Here is a 15041-nt window from a genome sequence, read left to right as displayed (position 1 = left end):
CTATCTTGCTACCCATGGGCCGTAGAGCCCTTGAATGTTTCACAGGAACAATGTGACTGTCTCATTGGAAACTGTATTAAAAGTCCGGTTCGTCCGTTTGTCCCCTGCAGGTGCTCCTGGCGCAGTTGACAGGTAGGCCGGAGTACGTGGACGCGGCGCAGGCCTTTTGCGACTTCTCATCCGACTTCCAGAAACGTACTCCTCGCGGCCTCATCTACATCGACAAGTTTGGAACCCTTTGCCACGCCGCCAACGTTGCGTTCGTCTGCCTCCAAGTGAGTCATCTGGACATTGGATGCGAGATTCAAAGATCCCCCCGCTCTCATGACTAAATGTCTACGCACTTGATTGAGCTCAGTGCATATCTGGGGATGCATTAAAATGACTTCGGGTGGCGAATAGTTGGGCTGGGATTAGTGGATAATTCATTGGTAATGATTACTTTTCGTGGCAGTCATATTACGGTTGGACCAGAGAGGAAATTCGTTAGTTTTTATGAAAAATTAATGTTTTACCAATTTTTGTTCTGAAGTTGTATGGAAATGTTAGCAAACGTCCTTATATTAAACTCTGATTCGACCAAAGCGTTTGTTTTGCCTTTCTGCCCTTATTCCAGCGTCAATAATAATTTGAGAAACGACATTCGTGTATTAAATCTCTTTAATCAGCTTTAATCGGAGTTGAATGGATCTCAGTAACTCATTTACTGTAATTTTCAATGGTATTTTGATTCTGTCTTATTGAAATACCTACAAAGTATTAAACGAGTTTTTGAAAACAGTGTCATTATCATATTTGAAAATCGGTGCTCATCTGATTGCAAATTTCCCCTTTGCACGTTAAATTCACGGTCAATTTTACCGCTGAAGCTCAGCTCTTTCTTTCGTTAAAAATGTTATGTTATGAGGGTCATATTTGGGTTTTAGAGGTGAAAAAGGTACATCTTGTTTTGAAATCGACAATTATCGGCCATTTGTTTAATCTGCTTACTCATTCGTCGTTTTTCAGGCGGCTGAGCTTGGAATTTCGCACGGAAAGTACGAAAATTTTGCCCGCCAACAGATACATTACATGCTTGGAGATTCCGGGAGAAGCTTTGTCGTTGGATTTGGAAAGAACCCGCCGAGGCAGCCTCACCATGCAGCGAGGTAAGGACAAAAGGGCTGCGGATGAATTGGCATGCGTGTGCCGTCAGTATAATGGGCTAAAATCCCTCAATGACTTGGGTTTAGTGACAGAATGTTCCTAACGTGTCGATCCGCAATATTTTTAAAGGTTTGAGTTTTTTTAGTCAATCGAAGTTTATCTTTGTTACTGTTTGCCCATTAATGTCTCTTCGGTCCTTGATAGCTGGACGTCTCGGCATAGAATTAATTTCTGCAGTGATTTCCGCAGTGATAATTTGCTCTAATTGAGATTGATTCACTTTTCCATAGTTCTATAACACACTCGTGTTCTCTTTCATTTAATCGGTCAAACTTTTAAAATTTCTCCGAGTTCTCATCCAGTACAATCGCCATTTTATCTAAAGTGCCTTCTAACGTGCCTTCTGACGTGTCATGCCAACTTAGCATATTTTTCATCGATGGTTTTCTTATATTGCCCTTAAAACCATATAATGGACTAAATTCGCTGGTGATTACAATGCGCGCATGTAGTAAATACACTAAATAACTATTTCATCCCTAAATTTCATTTAAGTATGATATTCTTCTCCATATCCATCTCTGACATTCTAGAAGTCCTTTGTACACTCGAAATTTTGCTTAAAAATCAGATGGTTGGCTTAATCAGACCTTCTGTCTCGTATGCTGTTCATTTCTTCCTTGGGGTTTATCCGATAGACTCGGCGACGTAGGCAATCAATGTCTCTCTATCAAACAATGGTTTCGGAGAGCAGGACGAGGGCACCGGATCCATCCTTAGCGGTCATTTAATTCGGTTGCGCAATGACCAACGGCTACGCTAGGTTCCCCTTTTGTTTTCCAATCACATGTGGGCGAGCGCACTTGAAATACTCCATTGTGTGAGATGAGGGAAAATCAATTTTGGCCGCGATGGCGTAATGCAGTTGACGTCACTTGACGGAGGACGGCTCACCAATGTGGTCAATGTCGAATCGAGTCGGCCTAGTAAGTGGCGGGTGGGTGACCTCCGCGATTCGTTCTCCCCTTGAGTGGGCGACCTCGATCACCACCTAATCCGTCCCTCTCCTGTCTCATTGCAGCTCCTGCCCGGATCGCCCCAGCTCCTGCGGCTGGGAAGCCTTCAGCCGCCGGGGCCCCAATCCCCAGACCCTCCGCGGGGCCCTCGTGAGCGGCCCCGACGAGAATGACTACTACGAGGACCAGCGAGAGGAGTATGTCTACAACGAGGTCACGCTCGACTACAACGCGGGCTTCCAGTCGGCCGTGGCCGGCCTCCGCCAGCTGCGTCTGCTCGCCGAGGAGGGCGGCCGGCACAAGGCGGGCCGCAGCGGCGGGGGCGAGGAGGTGCGGCCCGAGTTGAGGTCGCGGGGTGCGGACGTGAGGATAGCCGCGGTGCTGCCGACGCCTAGGAGGTCGCGGCGGCGGAGGAGAGAGAGCGGTGGCGAGGGGGCCCACCGGAGTTGACCGGTGTCACGGAGGAACCCTGGCGGCCAACGAAACATGAATCATTTTCGGGGTTCTTTTGGGGGGACATAAAAAACGGAAATTCGGATGCGCGAGTGATGTGACGGAGATATGAATCGGGCGGCATTTTACTCGGTATTATTTTTTAACGCGCTGTTCCCCATAGAATTGCACTCCGTGCGCCATCGGTTGAGTGAATTACTCCTATTTTAAAATCGCCCGTCAAAAAGAAAATGAAAAAACGAAGCATCCTCACATGATTGGTCGTAATCTCTGGCATTTTTCGTAAGTTATACATATTTGTATAGTGAGCTGGGGGATGGTCTGACCTGTAGTCAGGAGATGGCGTTAGGATCGATTTGGATTCGATCGTTTGGTAGTTGGCAGAGGCGAGGATGGAGAGTTATCTCGAAGTGGTGTATTCAAGAGAGAATGCGGGAGGAGGTGAAGGTGAACGAGGGATGATAAGACCGAAAGGGTAATTGTAAAGTATATTTTTATTATCTGTGACGTTTGATCAAATTTTTGGTGCATATACGTGTTGAAAGTGAAACACACCCGCCAGTGTGAGGAATTAGCTGACAGAAAGGGAAGTTAATGGCGGGAGGGGGGGGTTCTTCCTGGAGGCTAATAATCAAGCTCTCTTGCCAACAGCCTGCTGTGGCGTTGGGATGAATTTCCCTAAAAATGGCTTTTACAACTGTAATTATTATATTAATATTATTATCTATGAATTCGTGTTTTGTTTTGCCCTGGCTGAATGCGAATTTTGCCTCTGGGTTTCCCTCTCGGTTATTTACGCTCATAGCATGTGTGCGTGAGCGGACGAAGGGCTCCTCTAAGCGAAGTTGCATCGTTGTTGTCATTGGGGTTGCTTAGCGACCAAGTGTCTGATCTCTGGGACGCTACCAATATGGCATCCCGCGCACGCCAAAGTTTTATGGTTGGCGCATATCTGTGTATAGTCTGTTTATTTGTAATGAAGAGGTGCTCTCGGCGCAGTGGAGAAATGTTCTGTCTCGGTGTTGTTTCAATGTTTTAAATTGCTCTGTACTATATTTCTCTTTTTTGTATTTGTAATTATTGTATGTCACTCGTGTTTTTACGTTATATTCTTTTTGAATACAGAGTAAAATACATACTGTTGTACACCAGTTTCTTTTACTCAAGAGCCAGTATTGTCCTCACCACTTTTATAAAGAAGGAATCGCACGTTTTTCTGCTTTTATGATCTGATGGAGCTTATGGTAATAGTTTAGTTGCTAAGCTTACCTACTGGAAGAATAAATAAATTCCATTTATAAACTGTTTTTTAACTTTATAATTGCAATCCATTTTTTACAATAATCTCTCGTCATGCGGGTAACCCTTAAGCATTTCGTGAGGCCGTGAAGTGGTGCAGAAATCACGCCACCTGCAAGTTTTCTCCGCGAAGCATAGGGGTGAAGAGGGGGGGGGGGGGGTGGAGAAGGGCCGAAGAAGCGGATCCGCTCGGGAGCGCAACTCTCCGAAGAAATCGCGCGCCCTGAACAGAGTTTATTCGTAAATGAGTGACTGGTCCCATTTAGAGTATTTCGGATATGAAGTGCTAAAAGATATTCCGTGATAAATAAATATTCGCATTTGCTAACACATTTCCTTTCAGAACCTTTTAATGAGGTAATAATTGATTGTTCTAATGGTGGAACCTGTAGAGCCAAAAAAAAAGGCTCCATGGGGAACTACAAAAGGAAAAAAAATGTAATCTCCAAAGATTAAAAACAAACCTTACGATGTTTGACCTCAAGATTAAGCTCTCAAGTTTTGTGCCGGATTTCGAGCAATACAGGAACATAATATTATTGGATATACTTGATTAGAATAGAAATTACTTATCTAATCCTATGGTTCATCCAGACTGCAATTAATTTCGTCATGAAAATATCTATGGATCTAAATGAAGAATGGATTTGATTTCACTGCATGTGTAGACTTAAGATGAGAGCAAATAATTTTCATCTGCGTGGTATATTCTGAGAAGGGTTTCTAAGAACTTTCGAGTGCGTGTTTTTAATACTATTGATACAATTTTAAAGTAAGAGGAGGTAAGGAATAGGATAGGGCAAACGGTGGTTGACGGAAGGGGGAAAGACGTTTCGGGTTGGGGGGGGGAGGTCCGCGGAACGGTCTCCGAATCAGTCGTTCGTGTCGGCGATGAGAGAGCGAGGGCTGATGAGTGAGTGAGTGCCGATGGGGAGGGAGGGCGTAGTTCTTTTCGCGTCGTCGTCGGTGCGAAACCAGACGATTCGGTCGTTCGCACCGCCGAGGAATGCCGGGGGAGCCAAACCTCTGGAGGGAACCGGTGGGGCACACCCTCGGAGAGACGGCCGCCCCGGGTGATCTTCCTTCCTCGTGTCAGCTCACATTAGCCAGCCGCCGTTGGGCGGGCGTCGTCCGAGGGTTTCGTGCGAAGGGTCGCCGCCACGCCCCCTTCGGCACCCTCCGGCCTCTCTCCACGTGGCACTCGGCGAGTGCACTCCGGATCATGGAAGTTCATCGGCTTCGCTGCGCCCTCGCAGCAGGGGGGGGTGGCACAATTCAGTCATCGCTCCGGAAAGATCAAAAGGTTTTTCCTTCTCACTCTGGCCTTCGATATCCGAGGATTTTCGCCCGTCCCATCGCCGCCTCGTTTGGCGGAGTTGCACCTCCTCTGCCCGCTGTTGCATCTCGATAGAACATCAGTTCACATTAGAGCAGCAGGTTTTGAGGCGTTGAGTGAATATTTCAAATATCAACACATTTAGGCACATGGTGAATCGATGGTTGGTTGGTGATCTACTTCGGGAGCATGAGATGCAAACAAAAGTAAGAAAACGGAAGGGATGGGATGTTCTCGAGAGAAACGACGGTTGGCGATTGAACATCAAAGCAGTGGAGCATGAATTGGATCAGGCAGAGCATTCCGCTTACTCTTCGCAGTAATTAGATGAAAATGTGAATGGTAGAGTAGGCGTTGGGCGGAGGATTGCGAAGGGATGAAACGTTTACACAGAGGAAGGAACAGATAAGATGGACTATACATAGTAATGTTCGCCTCTGAAGATTTTTCCTGAGGGAAGAAGATTAAATAGCAATAAAAAATAAAAAACATTGGAAAGAATACACCTTTGGAATAGAGCTAATTTGTTACACTCTTCTCTAGTTGCTCGGGCGTAGCACGTGAATAAGCCAAAGAAAGGAGTAATGTATTTGATGAAAGCTCGGCGTCTCTGTGTATCACTGATAACGCCTTATTCAGCCCTCAACTCGACTCTGCTTATCATCATCCCCATTGACCACATCCACCATTAAGCCGAGTTGCTTCTTGTTGCAGGGCAGTGATGAGTCGATCGTGGCTGGTTCTTTCAAAATGACGCTCCCAAGTCAATATGTGTGATGAACACCATTGATATCATCAATCCGACTCTGCTTTCAAGTTTGATATTCAAATTCAATGATTGAGCGTGAGTGCTTATCACAATATTTAAAGTCGAATTATAAGAGTCTTTAAAATCTTTCTCTATCTCCTTGGCGGCCTCGGGGGCGGCGAAGTGACCTCCTCGCCTGCCATCCAAGGGGTCGCGGGCTCGATTCCCGCTTAGGTGTTTTATTCTCCACCTAGGGCATGGATGTCATTGTAATTGGCTTAACCGTGATGCCTAGGATTATGAGGTGGAAGAAGGGAATGTGAAGTCTCGTCCTCACCCCAATGCAGTCGCAAAATAAAGAAAGAAATAATCGGCTGTTCGGATTATGATTCTGTTGAGGCCTAAATTACGTGATGTATCTTTCCGCAGTTATGTTCATGATCGCCTCCCATGGTGAATTGGTCTCGTCCGATTGCGACCAATCGTATTCAATCAAAAATGTCGCCCTGCTGCAATATCAATAAATGCATTGGTATCTGCACCTTATTCCTGGGGGTTCTTGTTGAATACTGCTCTCATTACTCAGTGAAATGTGTACTCCCTTTCACATGGCGTAGGATAAGATTTCACATAATAAGCGTGGCACAACCGGAGCCTAAGGGAAGTTATAAATGAATGCTCATTGATTATTTTAATTAGCAACATAAAGGAATTAGGAATTCAGACTCCTTCAAGGGAGCTTTTTTATAATCACAATAAGTGCTGGATTTCTTTTACCGCCAAGTCGAGGCTATTGAGTAACAACCTTATTTCTAAATGTGAAGAAGTTTGATACATGAGGTTTATGCGATTTCGCTGAAGAAAAATTAATTTTCTAATACTATATCATAAGTACTGAACGCGCGAATGTCATTGTATTGGTATAAAATAAGATAATCTGATGGCAACATTTAGGAAGACTAAATTATATATATGATACAACATCATTGCCTTTCAACCCATTTGCTGAAGACAAGGGAAACGAGATTTGCTAAGAGCTGGGAAGAAATAGCGGTGGGGAATTAATAAAACAGTCATAAGTAAGCCCACCAGGATGCTGATTATTCATTACCGAGCACATTGATGTGATAGATACAGACCATGAATTGGCATAAGTAAAACAAGGGTGATGAAGTTCTCCAGATATTGGAATGTCTAGGTAAACGTTAAATTTGGATGGTCTAAACTAGGGCAGGTGGGATATTTCACCAATTTAGAAAGCGTTTCGAACGAAAGTAGATATGCCATAGCAGTAGGGGCACAAAAACAAGAATGGCATGATGTAAAAGACCTTTTACAGAGAGGAGGTCAGAGAGGAGTAAGTATGTAAACAAAGGATTGGTGAATTTATGCCTGGGATTAAAATATTTTAGAGCTGGGAAACTTGGATGTTGAGGCAGGAGGATTGTAGTGGCTACGTAGATTGGGTTTTTGGAGATGGAGAAATGAAAAAAGTAAAATCGAAGAAAAAGAAAGTAAATATTTCACCTGCCCTAGTTTATGAGCTCAACTTTCATTTTTATCCTAATCTTTCCATTTCTTAGGACCATAATTATCTGCGTTTCCCTATCGCCAGCAATGATTACAATCTCTTGGCTGATGGCTGTTTAAAGCTTCATCATCGACAAAACAGATTTGATCGGTTCCTTACGTTGTGGATTTCTCCAGCCTCTACCCTCTCCCTTCTCCATTTTCTACGATCCTGCGTTGAAAGTCACGTCAGATAATGGACAGCACGCTCTTAGTGGCCTAGCCATTCCTACCGGTTCTACTCCTCCATCTAACACTCCCACTTGTGCAATATGAATCATGCATTGAGCGCCCATTTTACTGCCTTTTTAAACTAATAGGTTGACAGTGAATGCTCGGAACGGCGAAACAAGGTCTGCCATATCGGAAATAAGTTTTCGAGAGTGATAACGAAGAGGATGAACTTCACTTAGCTTAAACGAACTTCCAACGATCCAGTTTCAGTATATTATTTGTGTCTAATTCTCTCTCTCTCTCTCAAGTTTCTTCTGCGAAGTATTTCGGAGTAAAATGTGTAACGTTAATGGATAATATTATTTTAAATAAATGAAACCGTTTGGTATTCTAATAAAAATCTGCTTCTATGAATAAGAAAATATACATCAATAGATTAAAACAAATATTTTTGGTCAGTGAAACTTCAAAGCGCAGTTAGCATAAGTTTTCCTCTTCCGTTAATGTACTTTATGAAACGACCTGTCAAACCTATTTATAATAGTGGATCCCAAGGAAATGTGGTGTGGTGGCAGTCCAGGGGTAGAGCGCTGGATCGGAGGGTCCGGACACGCCTCTCTCAGCTCCACACAGGATATGTGATTTTACGGGCATAAGAGCCTAACCTGCAGGCACCACAGCGGTAGCAGCAGATTCCTCCTACACTATGCGTGAAATTTCACACGCCGCCAGGCCGTAAGCAATGGGCCACGGTAATGCTATTATCCCCTGCCATACCGATCTTATTTGGTTGATAATGATTTTGTGTTGTATTTGAAATATTTTTACGATTATAAAATTATGAGACAGGCTGCAATCGATGCAGGCTTACATTACCTTCAGCTGGACATGAGCAATATATCAGGATATAGTAAAAATCTATTCCCCAAGACTGAAATGCATGGCTACGTCATTCGCCCGGAAAAGATGCAATCATCTCACGTCCACGCCCACTGAATGGCGTTCTACTTGAACGCGTTATCTCGGTGATCGAATTGGGAATATTCGCTAGCAAGTGGCCTTCACTTTGCTCATGTATACATATCCGCCATGGCATTCAAATTATTTGGCGTTATGGAAAGGAATCTCTCACACAATTTCTCCATTTTCCGCTATTATTTGCTCGCACTCTGCGCTCAGTGTATCTGTAATTGAGAATCGAAGAATAATATGGAATCCATGTCATTCGACGAAATCTGACTAACTAGAGAAAGGAAAAAAGTTAGATTTGTTAAATAGATGTTTCAAGGGAAAACGTTAAATGTCGCAGTGGCAACTATCTGCAACTTTGCTGAATATGTAGTCTCTTATCCTCATATGATTGACACGTAATAGCTTTGCGTTTTAGTTTTGAAAAACTTAGTAACGGGAGAGGTCAACTTCCAAAAACTGATTGGACCAGCTGATCTCTTTCTTGCCGCCAAACCTTGCCAGTACGTGCTAGTTTTCAAGAGAGACTCCAGTAAGGATTGGCGGACTCATATGTGCATCTCATACTTCCTAGAATCATTGGAGAGGCCAGCATATGTACACACGACTGTTCGGGAGTGAAGTTTAAGATCAAAATTAACTCATGGTATCACGCAAACATTGATTGCAACAGTTTGAACTGTTAATTTATCACATATTCTTGATAATTGTTGAATGTTAATGTTACGCTCTCTACTATTTGTTGATTTTTTAATCCTTACACTTTTTACTGCGGCTCATTTTTTCGGGATCCAACTGCATGTGCTATGGACAATTAAACTTCAAAAGTAGAGTCTTAAGGTATGAAGGGACGAGCAAAGAAGGTAGTAAATATTCTCTGATTTATTGGCTTCGAGTAGTAGTAGTTTTGAGGGGAGGCGACCGACAGCTAAGGTCATTTGCACCATAGGGGATGGACAGGAAAGGATGAAGGGTGGAGAGAAACCCGGCGTCGGCATTAGCCTACTCTTTACGAAAGGCGCCAAGGGGTCCGCGGCTTAACGTCCCATCCGACGGACGGCGTACTCACTCAAAGTGCCCTCCACAAAGCACCTCAAGTAGGGATCGAGATACCTCTGAAAAATATTCAACACCGCCGGGATTTGAGCCCGCGCCCTCAGGGTGGGAAGCCAGTACATTAGCCCCCGCACCATCTCGATCCCCTTATTGGCTTCGATAAAAAAGTTAAAAATAATAATAGGGTAATAAGAATTTTACATATAATTGTTATTCTGCAAACCGTAACAACGGCGGGTCGCTGTGGCTGTGAGATTACCGGGTGTCAGGCATTCGTAATTAGTTTGAGTGGCGGTTGCAGGGGCTCCATAACTTCATATGCCGGAAATCTAATTTTTATTTCGCAATGCCTTCTACTTACGACATCTCAGGAATCGTGCGAGGGAGTGAGGATTCCTTTCATCGACATTCGGCTTCCCTTCTTGGTTCGGTTTCATCAATTCGGTTCCGATAACTCTCACTTATGATGCCTACAAAAATAAAGTGAGGCTAGAATCATTTTCTATCTCCTAGCGTTGAACGCGAACGATTTTAATCGATATAATAATTTCAGTCGTGCATATAGCATTCGATTATTTTGTGTCTCCACGGCCAATCTATCCAATGTGATGCCTTCTGTTCGTCCATCAAGAATCTTTTTGAAACGGGCTCCTTTAATCTGGATCCTGTTTCATTCCTAAATTAGATCCTTCAGTAGCGTTGAATAGAATGTAATGGTAGCAAAAACGTTTCTCTGGCCGCAGAAATGGCGTGATATTAGCTGAGAAGATGAAAAGCGCTCGATTATTGTCCTATGTCATCATACCTTAATAAATAATTGACCAGAGATTCAGCCCCCCGATGGAAAAAACATATGATCTATTTCCTTTATTATTTTCTTTTCAATATATTAGAACTTCTGCTCCTCCCAAAAAAAATCCGAATGGCTTTTATGGATAGTCAACAGTTAAATGAATGAGCACGGAAGCACAACAAAGGAGTTTGAAATTCGCGCCAAGCGCTTCACGAAAAACCTCGGGAGACCCTTGTACTAAAGGAGATCTTCAAATCCGACAATGCAGTTCCTTCTCTGTTCAGTAGGTGGCAGTAGTGACACATTCCTTAGAATCCCAATGTAGTGATGTCCGAATGAGTTATGAATCAAGAATCGCGATATGGCCTTACACGTTCGATCAGCCAGAGAGCACGCCTTACCAAGGCTCGATTTTGCACGTGTTCATTCACATTAAGCATTCAATTTCAATGCGTTAACGTCGTGTCTTCAGATAAATAGGAATTCCAAGTTTCTAAGCGGAGGGACGAAAGTAGAATCATAGCAATCTTGAATCGCGACATTTCCTAACTTTACACAGAAGGCCAACTTGACACTAGCCGATAGAAACTAATTTGTTACTAATTTATCCACCTCCATCATTATTAGTATCCATGTCATTCCCGCTGCTTTTAAATACGGTACACTCAGCATTGCAGGGACGAATACATGATAATCATAGCAACATGCATGATATGGTCATATTTATTGGTCATTTTCCAAAACCTAATCGAAATGTTCCGGTTGATGGAAGAGGCAGCCGAACGGAAACAAGCTTCAATTAATATGGCGGAGTATTTGGCGGCCATAAGCGTAAATATCCCAAGGATTGAAATTCCCATCGACTGTACCAAAAAGATCCGATGTATTCAATGCGAGCGATCCTAATCTGATGAAGATCTATAAAATTCTGGGTTATGAAGTGAAAGCCACGATCGTTATGGGAGGCAGGAGATTGGTGCCCTAAGGGTCAAAGGACAAATGATACTTCATCGTGGAACATTTCTTTGTCCCTCCCCTTTTACAGTGGTTTTTCTCCGTCGCATTCTTGGTCGATTAAAGAGAGAGAGGCAAGAAAACTAGCGAGACAAATGTGTAGATGTTTGGAGGACCGTAATTCTTGGGATGGCACATGCGACGCACCTACTAAATCCAATGAGTTGGCTTATAGCGCACATGGCAACTCATACGGATCACTTATTTTATCATTCTTATCTCTTGTAGAAGGTTAATTATGTAAATATCTTTCTATAAACGAGAAAAAACAATAATGAAACAAATATACAGAAATACTACCTTGATCAAAAATTTCCCGGAATTTATTCAGAAAATTAAAAATACAAGTTTATTCATCTAAATCTATATTGTCCCCTTCAAAGTAATCCCCATCGACTGCAACACACTTATGCCAGCGCTTGATCCAATCCTCGAAACATTTTTTATATTCGGTTTTCGGTATGTCCATCAGTGCTTCCTGCGATTTTTCCATTACTTCCTCTCGGCTGCTAAAACGCGTTCCCCGTAATGGTTTTTTAACTCGATTGAACAGAAAGAAGTCACAGGGAGCCAAATCAGGTGAATTCGGTGGCTGTTGGATGGTATTTGTTGCATTTTTCGTCAAAAAATTACGAATAATGATAGCACTGTGCGACGGTGCGTTATCATGGTGCAAAATCCACGAGTTTTCTGCCCACATTTCTGGTCTCTTTCGGCGAATTGCTTCACGCAAACGTCTCATAACGCCCAAATAATACTCTTTGTTTACTGTCTGGCCTTCTGGCAAAAATTCATGATGCACTACACCGTTGTAATCCATGAAAACCGTCAGCATTGCCTTCTTTTTTGACTGAAAACGACGTGGTTTTTTTGGTCTCGGCTCATTTGGTGAACGCCATTCACTTGCCTGATGTCTGGATTGCGTGTCGTACTCATAAACCCACGTCTCGTCTCCAGTAATGATCCTTTTGATGAATGTGGGATCGGATTCAGCCTCGCAAATCATGTCTTTTGCGACGTCAACACGGTCTCTTTTTTGCATGAAATTGAGGTCTTTTGGCACCAACTTTGCTGCTACACGACGGAAACCCAAATCATTAACCACAATGTCTTGGGCGGATCCATAGGCAATGTTCAAGTCCTCCGCTATTTCTCTGATGGTTAATTTGCGGTTATTGACCAACATTTCTTTTACTTTATCAATTTTTTCACCGACTTTCGATGTCGATGGTCTGCCACTGCGTTCATCATCTTCGATTGACTCACGACCACTTCTGAACCGCTCGTGCCACTGGTAAACGACCGTTTTTTTTAGAGAATCGTTGCCGAAACACTTTTCCAACATTTCCAACGTCCGTGCGCCACTAAATCCGTTTTTTACGCAAAATTTAATACAAGTTCGTTGTTGCAAATTTAAATCCATTTCTGCAATTGTAAAAAATCGCCAACACACACAGAGATAGATGTACTCTTGACTACGTAACTTTTGCAAATGTCAAGTTATGACACTAAGATTTAAAGGGAATATCAACAACAGATGTACCAATTTAACAAAAAAAAACAGAACTCAAATCGGAACGATGGGAGCGCCACACGGTGGTTATTCCGGGAACTTTTTGATCAAGGTAGTAAGAGTATTCCTATCGTTGAAAGGCTTACGTAACCAACTTAGTTTATAACAAAGACAGGATGCAATATAGTTCCTTCATATTTATTTTAACGCAGATGATCATCCAATTAAAAGAAAATTAAATAATGTAATTGAATGTCATTAAGTGAATAAGGTAAATTATGAATAATTATGAGAGATTCATCCACACCATTCACTCCGCTTCCTTTCGTGGGAGGCAAACAATGCGCTTTTTTATTTCAGAAAACTTACTCCCATTCACGAATGTCTTCCATTTTGCCCTATTCACCCTTGCCATACCCTACCCACCCTACCCTCTCCTTGCCCTATCCACCCTACCCACCCTACCCTCCTTGCCCTATCCCACACCCTATCCACCCTACCCTCCCTGCACTATCCACCCTACATATACATCTACATAATACCCCGCGAGCCGCCGCAAGGGTGTGTGACGGGGGGTGTTAGATCACCAACCGTAAAAAGGAACAATACCACATTCAAAACAACAACATGGAAAACGACACCCACAGCAGCGCACACACTCATGCAAAAAACCCTTCATCCAACACTCATGCAAACACATATACCGCAAACCAACAAAAAACTGCACCCAAGGATGCAGCCGCCTCGTCCTTCCTCCCAAACCAATTAATCGTCTTTATTTCCTTCAGCGTACATGTTTGATGATTTATTTTTGGGCAGCCTACCATTAGAATCAAGTCAGTGAAAAGGTTGCGCTGATTTGGTTCTATTCCACTCCACAACTGCCCATCGGCGGTGCATGCCATGCGTTTTTTCATAACCTACTCATTTCTCGCCCTCTTTCTCACGCTTTAACCTAACCACCCTCATATAGGTGCCCCATTAAACATAACTAACCCCATTTAAATCTGCCGCATTCAGTCAATATTAATCCTTAACTTGTTATAGTCGAGTCAACACAAGTCAAAAATGTCATTTCTTATTTTCCGTTTCCCGTATTAAATTTGTTAAAAGAAGCGAGCTTGAATTAAGATTTTATAAATAATTCACCAAGCGGAAACATAAGGAACTGCGATCTGGTTTTATTTCTCGTTTGGTAATGGTAAAGTTCCCGTACATTTTCAGATTCCTGAGATCGTCAAATTTTTCTGACTGGTAAAATGATGGACTTCGAAAAGGGACTTCTGTCCTTTGATACTTCGTTTGCAGACCCATCGTGATTTTTTATACTTTTTAACTGCTTTTTTCCTTAAAATTTGTAGCATACGAGTGCTATGAGTTGTATTTAGTAGAATTTATTTTGATGCATACGACACGTTACCTGATGCGAGAGAAAATAAGTCCTGCAGTTCCAAGCTGTTTCGATAGTATTTCATCACAAAACAGTTTTTTTTCCTGATATCTCTTCAAATAGATAGACGAGGTGTCTCAAATGATAATAAAAACTTTAGTTTTCTATGATTTGAGTGCCATATCTTGTTTTAGAAGTAAGCGGAACAGAGTAGTGGAGACATGAGAAAAAGAATTGCCTTAAAGGAAGGGAATTTTCAAGATCATACGAACTGAGACATAAGGAAGTATCCCGGGTAAATTAATAACGATAGTATAAATGAAGAGTTTGACATGGAGCATAGTGCTTTATGACGGTGCGACCTGGCCATTGTAGCTAGAGGATGCGTTTAGATTGGGGGATTTTGAGAGGTGGGTGTGGCGGAGAGTGGAGAAAAGGAGTTGGTCAGTGGTGAAGGCGAGTCCTGAGGTTTAAAATAGGTTGGGCGAGGAGAAAAAGTGACAGGGGGAAATTCGGAAGAGGTAGAGGAAGTAAATGGAGGAAATATTTAAAGGTAGTGGGAATC

The 15041-nt window shown here is 42.8% G+C and overlaps 1 protein-coding gene across 3 annotated transcripts in view; it reads left to right on the top strand.

Annotated features, from left to right (window-relative positions):
- The window catches only part of LOC139689927 (uncharacterized), a 313079-nt gene extending 309157 nt beyond the window's left edge, over positions 1-3922 (top strand). For all 3 annotated transcript variants that reach the window (XM_071587063.1, XM_071587062.1, XM_071587061.1), the window contains exons 7-9: positions 111-275; positions 1009-1148; positions 2228-3922. In XM_071587063.1, coding sequence (XP_071443164.1) covers positions 111-275; positions 1009-1148; positions 2228-2612 — 690 coding nt within the window. In that variant the 3' untranslated portion in view covers positions 2613-3922. The remainder of the gene's footprint in view (positions 1-110; positions 276-1008; positions 1149-2227) is intronic.
- Positions 3923-15041: the final 11119 nt, after the last annotated feature.

This window comes from Hetaerina americana, unplaced genomic scaffold (assembly GCF_022747635.1).
Source record: "Hetaerina americana unplaced genomic scaffold, ioHetAmer1.1.p SCAF_29, whole genome shotgun sequence".
NCBI classification, from domain to species: domain Eukaryota; kingdom Metazoa; phylum Arthropoda; class Insecta; order Odonata; family Calopterygidae; genus Hetaerina; species Hetaerina americana.
This window is presented reverse-complemented; position numbering and strand designations above follow the sequence as displayed.